General features: G+C 38.1%; 1 protein-coding gene across 3 annotated transcripts in view; it reads left to right on the plus strand.

Moving 5' to 3' along the window:
• The window catches only part of SCN9A (sodium voltage-gated channel alpha subunit 9), a 185,675-nt gene that overhangs the window by 72,863 nt on the left and 103,094 nt on the right, over positions 1–9,718 (plus strand). For 2 of the 3 annotated variants that reach the window (XM_070069809.2, NM_001082358.2), the window contains exons 2-4: positions 5,100–5,407; positions 8,740–8,858; positions 9,201–9,290. In XM_070069809.2, the coding sequence (XP_069925910.2) occupies positions 5,150–5,407; positions 8,740–8,858; positions 9,201–9,290 (467 nt within the window). In that variant the 5' untranslated portion in view covers positions 5,100–5,149. Of the gene's footprint in view, positions 1–5,099; positions 5,408–8,739; positions 8,859–9,200; positions 9,291–9,718 lie in introns of those variants that run through there. The other variant, XM_089327925.1, reaches the window with a different exon arrangement.

Raw genomic sequence — 9,718 nt, forward strand, 5'->3', positions numbered from 1 at the left:
CTTCAGCTAGGGATAACCTTTATTAAATGCACTGTGTATTTAATTTCAAAATTTCTACACATTTAAAAATGGAGATTAGTATGTATGTTTACATTACCTGTATTCCATTGATAATTCATTATAGCATTTTAAAAATTCATTAAACAGCTGGCGCTGTGGCTCAATAGGCTAATCCTCCACCTTGCGGCGCCGGCACACCGGGTTCTAGTCCCGGTCGGGGCGCCGGATTCTGTCCTGGTTGCCCCTCTTCCAGGCCAGCTCTCTGCTATGGCCAGGGAGTGCAGTGGAGGATGGCCCAGGTGCTTGGGCCCTGCACCCCATGGGAGACCAGGAAAAGCACCTGGCTCCTGGCTCCTGCCATCGGATCAGCGCGGTGCGCCGGCTGCAGCGGCGGCCATTGGAGGGTGAACCAACGGCAAAGGAAGACCTTTCTCTCTCTCTCTCTCACTGTCCACTCTGCCTATCAAAAATAAAATAAATAAATAAATAAAAAAAATTCATTAAACAATCTTTTAAAGCACTCTTTAGTGCCCAGTTATTCATTCTTAGTTCATTTTCAGTTAATGAAACCCAGACAGACTTTGGATTCATCACTATTTTCAAATATTAAAAAACTTTACAGCAAAAATCTTCATAAATTTTGGAAGACATATATGAATATTGCCTTTGGATACATCTCTAGAAGAAATTATTTGACAAAAAATTAATATATGTAAGTTTTTTAAAAAGATTTATATATTTATTTAAAAGGCAGAGTTAGAGAGAGGGAGAGACAAAAATCTTCCTCCAACTGATTCACTCCCCAAATCTCCAGAGTGGCCAAAACTGGAACTCCATCTTGGTCTCCTATATAGTGGCAGGGGCCTAAGCTTATGGATCATCCTCTGTTTTCCTTGGTGCTTTAGCAGGGAGCTGGATCATAATCAGAGCAGCTGGAACTCATGAACCAGTGCTCATTTGTCATGCTGGAATCGCAGGCAGCAGCTTAAACCTCTGTGCCACAATGCTGGCCCAAAACTTTTGGTAAATATTGCAAAATTACCCATAAAACATTTGCATACATTATTCCTATCATCTGGACAGCAGAAAGTTATTTCCTCCATATCTTCTCTAGTAGCATATACTCTTATCAAAATCTTTGCTACTTTGATACTATAAGTTTGGTTCCTGGTATTTTTATATCTTTGATTACTAGTGAGAGTTGACATGGTACCAAGTATGTATTAGCCACTTTTATTTTTATAATTATATCTTTGTACAGTCTTGTACTCAGATTGCTTATTCATTAAAGAAAAAACTGCACCTGTCATTTGGGTTTTATGTAGATGCCTTCCACTTTGTTTTTAATTTTTATTTATTTATTTGAAAGACAGACACACAGAGACACAGATAGTTCCCATCATTGATTCACTTCCCAAATGCCTGCAACTGACGGGGCTAGGCTAGACCAAAGCAAGGAGCCAGGAATTCAATCCAAGTCTCTCATGTGGGTAGCAGAGAACCAAATGCTTGAGCCATGACCTGCTGCTTCCCAGGGTCTTCATTACCAGGAAGATGAAGTCAGGAGCAGAGCCAGGACTCAAACCTAAGCTCTAATATGGGATTTGGATGTTCTAAGTACTGTAAACCAAACTAGACCAAAAGTCTGACCAGTGCCTTCCATTTTTAAAAACTTTCATTATTTTGATATTAATGCTCTTTTTCTTTTTTGGTGTAAAACTTAAAAACCCTTCTACATTTTCACATTATGTAAGTGTTTATTTTTATCTGAATTGTTAACTTTATTTTTTCACTTAAATAACTATTCTACCAAAGTATCAAATCTTAAACTGGATGCCGCACTAATAAAAATAATCCCTATGTCTTGATTAGCTGTTCAGCATACTTAGGCAGGAGAACATGCTAGGATCACAGGTCAGTTCTACCAGATCAGTAGCATCTTCTCTGGGAATGTTGGAGAAATTTGAGACTCCACTTTTAGGGTTAGGGTTAGGGTTAGGGTTAGGGTTAGGGTTAGGGTTAGGGTTAGGGTTAAGGTTAGGGTTGCCTTGCCTGATATTATAATTTCTAGGCAAACGCAAATGGCAACTAGAGCTACTATTTAATTAGTAAAATGAAAGGAAATTTCAGCTCTTCAACTGGAAGATGATGATGCAAACCAATCTGGATCTCTTGAACTCAGTTTCCCAAGGCTGTGATGTTAAGGTGTTCAGTGTCTTCCTTCAATTTAGCCTAATCAAGAAAAATTGTCCTTGCCTGGTACCACTGACATTGATCAACCCTGCCCCTCCTGTCTGTATATATTTTAGTCATTCAGGAGCTGTGTGTTGAGAATGTATGTGGAGAGACAGAAAGAGAGAGAGAGAGAGAGAGAGACAGAGAAAGAAAGAGAAGGGGTGGAAGAGAACGGGAATATTGGATAAGTGAATCCAGTAGATGACATTTGAGTTTGTGATATCAGTTTACCTGGGTTTCTGTCAAATTATTATTTTTTTTATTAAAGAATCATTTATTTATTTGAAAGGCAAAGCTATAGAGAGGGAGAGGCAGAGAGAAATCTTCCATCTGCTGGTTCACTCCCCAAATGGCCACAACTGCCAGGGCTGGGTCAAGCTGAAGTCAGGATCCAGAAGGCTCATCTGGATTTCCTATATAGGTGCAGGGGCCCAAACACTTGGGCCATCCTCTGTATTCCTGGGTGTATTAACAGGGAACTGAATTGGAAGTGGAGCAGCCTGGAGTAGAACCAGCACCCACTTGGGATGCCCTCACCGCAGGCTGTGACTTAACCTGCTATGCCACAATGCCAGTCCCTAAATAGTTATTGAAAGAGGTGACACTCTTCAATTGAATGTAGACTGCACAAAGACACCAATTATTCAACCATATTTTCCCCAAAAGCCCAGAAAGTGCTTACTGAAAAGCTGTTCCAAAAAAGTAACCCTACCATCTCACTTTTATGATTGCCAAGAGTGCTAAGGAATCTCCTAAGCACAAATATCAAATGCATTTACTTCCTTTGTTCTCAAATTGATTTAATATAAATGTAAGACCACTAACTTCTAGAGTCAAGTCATCTGGTTTCTGATAAAAACTCTATAAACCGTACCATGCTTTCCCCTTAAATTCTAAAACTGATCCTTAGCTTCTTCTTCATTACTTTTAGATCAAAAACAATGCCATATTTATACTAAGCCAATGGAGAATCAAAAGCTGATTAGTGTTAGCGGATTTCCATTTTATTAAACTCCTTTCCTCAGAACAATTTTTACATATTTCATGATTCTGTTTTCAGTACATTTATATATCACTATGTTAGAGTGTACAAGTCAGTGGTTTTTAGTTTAGTCACAATGTTACACAACCATGATCCTTACCTAATTGTGTTTCTTTGAAGCATTTAAAGTTTTCTTATCTAAGGGCGGGGGAAGGGGTGGAAAGAGAGAGTGCTCCCATCTGCTGGTTCATTGCCTAATGCTCACAATGGCCCCATGCCATTTCCAAATGACTTTTTTGATTGCCTTTAAATGAGTTTACCATTGCCCTCTCTTTTTAAAAAATGGGTGGTACTTATACAGTCAAAGAATGGAGGAAGAAAGTCATCCATTTTGTCATAATTGAAATTATTTTATTTGATGTGGAAATAGGAAATAATGGAAAGGAATGATTAGTTTCACTACTCTCTTTTTTTCTGTCTATACAACCCCATTTTCACAACTTTTGATTTATATAACTTTTATATTTAACATTGGAGAGTAAAACAGCAGAACATGAATCTTCTAAATGCACTCTCTCTGTGTGTGCATGATGATAGCATTTGTTATACAGCCTTTTAGGCTGTTCAAACTAGAAGCTATTGTGTCCCAAACTCACTGAAAAAAAAAAAAAACATTTCTAATGGAGGAGTTCTGAAAGAACATTAACTTAGTGAAATAATTAATCTGTTATTTTTAAATTTAGAATTGCTGTTTCTCCAAGCTCTTTAACTTAAAATAGTCCAAAATAATAATATATAGAAACTCAAAGGTCTTTATTATACTTTTGCTTCCCTTACTTTTGTAATGTTTTACATACACATGTAAGTTAATTGGGCCAGTCAGTCTGAATGCGTATGACAGTGGTGGTTTTACATTTTGTATTAAATCACTTGGAAAATTTTCCTATTTTTTTCTTCTTTTTGTTCTCCCCTAAAATATTTTCACAAATTGTTTTTAATTTAAATTAGAGGCCTGCGCCGTGGCTCACTAGGCTAATCCTCCACCCTGCGGCACAGGCACACCGGGTTCTAGTCCTGGTCGGGGCGCCGGATTCTGTCCCGGTTGCCCCTCTTCCAGGCCAACTCTCTGCTGTGGCCAGGGAGTGCAGTGGAGGATGGCCCAAGTGCTAGGCCCTTGCACCCCATGGGAGACCAGGATGAGTACCTGGCTCCTGCAATCGGATCAGCGTGGTGCGCTGGCCGCAGCGCGCCGGCCGCGGCGGCCATTGGAGGGTAAACCAACGGCAAAGGAAGACCTTTCTCTCTGTCTCTCTCTCTCTCTCACTGTCCACTCTGCCTCTCAAAAAATAAAAAAATAAATAAATAAAAATAAAAAATTTAAATTAGATAGAGCTTTCTGATTTTAAGGGAGATAGCTATATATTGTAAGAAAATATAAACCTGTAAAATAGAGTAAAACCATCTTACATTCCCTTGTTTCACAGAAATAAGCTTACTTAAATGAAAGAATAACAGGGACTATGGGCACATCATGAATTGTAAGACACAAGATGATCAGGTGGTCAGAGGGCAAAGGAGAACCTGGAGAGTGATATTCCCAGAAGTAATGTCATAAAGACTTTTTAAAGAGGAAGTGAGTTGAATTGCACCAAGAGTGAAGAAAGGCGAAACATAAAGTATTCAGTTCAAATTTCTAAATTAAGATGGATAGAAGCCATGAGGTATGTGGCCTACTCATGGTACTCACTGGACAGACTGATAATTCTATGAACACAGTGGCACTTGTAGTTGAAACTAAAAATCCACGCGGCTTTCATTGTTGTTGTAAATCACGTTCCTGGCAGCCCCACACTCACACCTTTACTTCTGTGTGTCCACTCAGGCCTCTCATGTTATGAGCTGAAGGAGAAATAAAATATACAGGATGAAAAGATGGCAATGTTGCCTCCCCCAGGACCTCAAAGCTTTGTCCGCTTCACAAAGCAGTCTCTTGCCCTCATTGAACAGCGCATTGCTGAAGGCAAAACCAAGGAACCCAAAGAGGAGAAGAAAGATGACCATGATGAAGGGCCAAAGCCCAGCAGTGATTTGGAAGCGGGCAAGCAGCTGCCCTTCATCTATGGCGACATTCCTGCGGGCATGGTGTCCGAGCCGCTGGAGGACCTGGACCCCTACTACGCTGACAAAAAGGTGAGCTTGTTTTAACTTTATTGCTGGGTTTCCGATGGCTTCCTTCTGTACAAAAGTTACTTTTTTTGTTTTGGGTTTATTTTATTTATTTGAGAGGTGGAGTCACAAACAGAGGGAGAGAGAGAGTGGTCTCCCATCCACTGGTTTGCTCCCCAAATGGCCACAATGGCTGGAGCTGGGCCAGGCTGAAGCCTGGAGTCAGGAGCTTCTTCTGAGTCTCCCATGTGAGTACAGGGGCCCAAGTGCTTGGGTCATCTTCCACTGCTTTCCCAGGCCATTAACAGAGAGCTGGATCGAAGAGAAATAGTTGGAAATCAAACTCGCACCCATATGGGAGGCACTGCAGGCAGAGGTTTAACCTCCTTTGTCACAGTGCTGGCTCCCAAAAATTATTTTAAAGTGAGATGAAATGGAATTCAGTAAGTAACATCACAGCTGTACAGCTGTAATATTCAATTCAATGCCTAAGTAGATTATTGAGAATATATACTGATTCTATTTTATCATTACGGCAGTTCTGATATGTGAACACTACTTTTTATTTCTTTAATTTTTTGAAGTGTTCAGTAAAATTTTTTTTTCATTTTTGGACATAACACAGTGATCTCCAAAATTTCATAGTCATACCTTTTTGTTCTACTCTTACAATTAAATCCTGTGTGTGTATTAAGACCCAAATTTCCTTAGAACTTTTCAGTGTAAATGAAAATTGATAATTTAGGCTTTTAAAATTCCAGAATGATTCTTAATAAAAAGATCTATTTATTTACTTGGAAAAGTTATGGTGGAAAAGGAGAGACAGAGAGAAAGAGAGAGAGAGAGACAGAGAGAGAACGAGAGAGAGATCTTCCATCTACTGATTCGCTTACCAAATGGCTGCAATGGCGAGGATTGGGCCAGTCCAAAGCCAGGAACCAGGAGCTTCTTCCAGATCTCCCATGTAGAGGGGGCCAAGTACTTAGTCCATCTTCCACTGCTTTCCCAGGTAAATTAACAAGAAGTTGGATTGGAAATGGAGCAGTCAGGACATGAACTAGCAACCAAATGTGATGCCAGTATCACAGTCAGCAGTTCAGCCTACTGTGCCACAATGCTGATCCCTTGACTAATTCTTAAAAAAAAATCAAGTGCAAGTAACTTGATCTTGCTCAGTCTAGGTAGTAGGTTGTGATTCTCTTGTTAGCTCAGCTGAACTGTGGCTCATGAGTTCTTTGATGATTCTTTTTTAAAAAAAGATTTTTTTTTTATTTGAAAGAGTGACAGATGGAGGAGAGACAAAGAAAGAACAATGGAAGTTCTTTAGAAGTTCTTTTATCTACTGATTCCCTTCCCAAATAGCCTCAACAGCTGAGTTGGTCTAGGCTGAGGCCAAGAGCCTAGAACTCTATCCAGGTGTCCTGTGATACTTGTTCCATCTTCTGCTGCCTTCCTAGTCGCACTAGGTGGATTAGAAGAGGAGCAGCTGGGACTAGAACTGCCATTCCAACATGTGAAGCTGTTGATGTGGGTTGCTGGCATTGTGATTGGAATTTAATCCATGGTGCCACAACATTGGCCCCTCTCCAGTGATTCTGATAGACATGTGACCCTGTCTTTTCTTCACTTATCCATCTCCATTTGTATTTATCTGTATGATACTTCATTTTGCTTTATATTACAGTTATTGTGTTCTTACCATTTTTCTAGGAAGTTTCTTGAATTAAAAACTCATGCCCCATTCATATTCAAACTCCTTTTTTCTGCCTATTAGGGCAAAGTTGCTCACTATACAGTTGTAGAAAGAATGGATATATGGATTTTAGCAAGTACAATATACTAAGATTTAAGAAACAATTGGGGGCTGGCACTGTGGTGGATAAAAGCACCACCCACAGTGTCGCAATCCTATATGGGTGCCAATTCAAGTCCTGGCTGCTCCACTTCCAATCCAGCTCTCTGCTATGGCCTAGGAAGGCAGTAGAAGATGGGCTAAGTCCTTAGGCCACTGTACTCATGTGGGAGACTCAGAAGAAGCTCCTGGCTCCTGGCTTCAGATTGGAGCAGCTCCAGCCATTGTGGTCAATTGGGGAGTGAACCAGCGGAATGGAAGACCTCTCTTTCTCTCTCTCTCTCTCTGACTTTCCTTCTCTTTCTGTGTAACTCTGACTTTCAAATAAATAAATACTTTTAAAAAAAGAAACAATTGGTTGAGTTCAAGGACTATGCATTAATTTTAAAATGAATTTTCAAAGCAAACATGAATTTTTCATTAAATCATGTTTAAACATAACTGGCAAAGTGAAAGGGTACAGGAAAATAGAAGGGCTGGTGTAAATAATCAATTCTGGTCTGGTTTCCTGAGGGAACACTACCAAACACAAGGAAAAAGCCAGATTCATGAATTTATCTCACCTATGTGCAAAAAAGTTTATTTTTAGAAGCCAGCTCGTAAACTCACATAAGCCTCAGATGAAGTAAAACAATAAAAACCCAAGTAAGTATCTTCTAGATAACGCTAGTAATGTGTCTGCTACCTGCAGAAAAAAAGACAGGGATTTGCAGTTGGTCTTTCTGAAATCCAAGCCAATGTCTTGGGTTGTTTTAATGTTTTGTTGTTATTGTCATCTGTTTATTTTTGTTTTCCTAACTAAATATCAAAGCCATAGAGAGTGCTACTCATCACTCAATGACTGCATTAAAATGTTTTAACAATTTTTATTCATATTTTTCAAATTATCATGGTTAGTAGCAAGAGAGTCCTTCAATTTATGTTCTTATATTTTTGATATTATTATCGCTACAGCCAAAACAAAGAAATTCAGTTGGTGTCATTGGAAAGATTCATCAAACTCTGGACATTCTTTAACTTTATGAAAATAGTTTTGAAAGAATATATATTTCAAAACATTTGCTGTTAACCATGATAATTGTCAACAAACATTAAAATTATCAAAATGTTATAGTAAAAACAAAGGATATCTAGTTTCTATCTGATTTGCTTTAAAATGCAGTGTAATGGAAGAAATAAATCACAATTTAAAATAATTTTAGTAGTTACATTATTGTTACTATGAAAGAAATGTGAAAAAGGAACTAAATAGTATCTTGGAAGCTGTAAGGAATGAGTGCCCATAAGCCGCTCAGTTCTTCATTTTTGAAAAGAAAAGGACTTGGAGTTAATTGGCTAATATGTTGACAACTTCACTGATAGCACTGCAATAACATTGCTTAAGTCTAATTATAGTATTTCTTTAATACACACTGCCACCCAGAGAACTCAACTGCTGATATTGATATGGTAGCTTGAAATTCTGAATCTTTAATTTCATACTGCTTTCTCTTTTTTCCTGCAGACTTTCATAGTATTGAACAAAGGAAAAGCAATCTTCCGTTTCAATGCCACACCTGCTTTGTACATACTGTCACCTTTCAGTCCTCTAAGAAGAATATCTATTAAGATTTTAGTACACTCATATCCTTTTCAAAATGCTTACTTGCAAAATAATTTAAAGTGAAGTTTTTCCCATATCAGTGGAAAATGGATTTTAGTTATTGCACTTTTGGAAGATTCTCACTTTAGTATGTCAATTTCAATATAATTTAGTATAGGTATCAAAGAGGTTTGGGAGAATAGCAGTATTAGAATTTTAGAATATATTACTCATATTTATTTCTTGTTCATAGATACTAAAAAGTAGTCTATATGCTCATTTAGAACTATCTCCTAAAGAAAATTTATTAACATTTCAACAGTCATCATCCAATATTCAAAGTTCCTAGTGCAGTCTCTTATCATTCCTTGATTCTAAGCTACCTTATTCAGCATGCTTATTATGTGCACTATTCTGACGAACTGCATATTTATGACCATGAATAACCCGGCAGAGTGGACCAAAAATGTAGAGTGAGTGGATATAAGTTCATTTTAATATAACTTTAGTATTATCATCTTCATTATTTTTCTTTGTGTAAGTTTTTACATCTTTAAAAGCTGCAGTGTTTGTCATTCCATGTTATGTGAGGATACTCCTAAAAGTTCATGGGGAGTGAAATCAAAAGATAAGTTTATCTAAAGGCAAAACAAATTTTGAAATCCATGCAAACTGGAGTATTCAGAAAGTTAATAGAAAATACATGTTGTGCAATGACTTCAAAAATGCTTGCATTAAAAGAAGCACTTTTTAAAATATTTATTTTACTTCTTTGAAATGCAGAGAGAGAGAGAGAGAGAGATTGATTGATTGAGATCTCCCTTCCAGCAATTCAGTATTCAAATGCTGGCACCATCTGGAGTGGAGTCAATTCAAAACTGTGAACTGGAAACTCAGTGGG

The sequence above is a fragment of the Oryctolagus cuniculus genome, chromosome 3 (genome assembly GCF_051225735.1).
Source record: "Oryctolagus cuniculus isolate XC-2025 breed Fujian yellow rabbit chromosome 3, ASM5122573v1, whole genome shotgun sequence".
In the NCBI taxonomy this organism is placed as follows: domain Eukaryota; kingdom Metazoa; phylum Chordata; class Mammalia; order Lagomorpha; family Leporidae; genus Oryctolagus; species Oryctolagus cuniculus.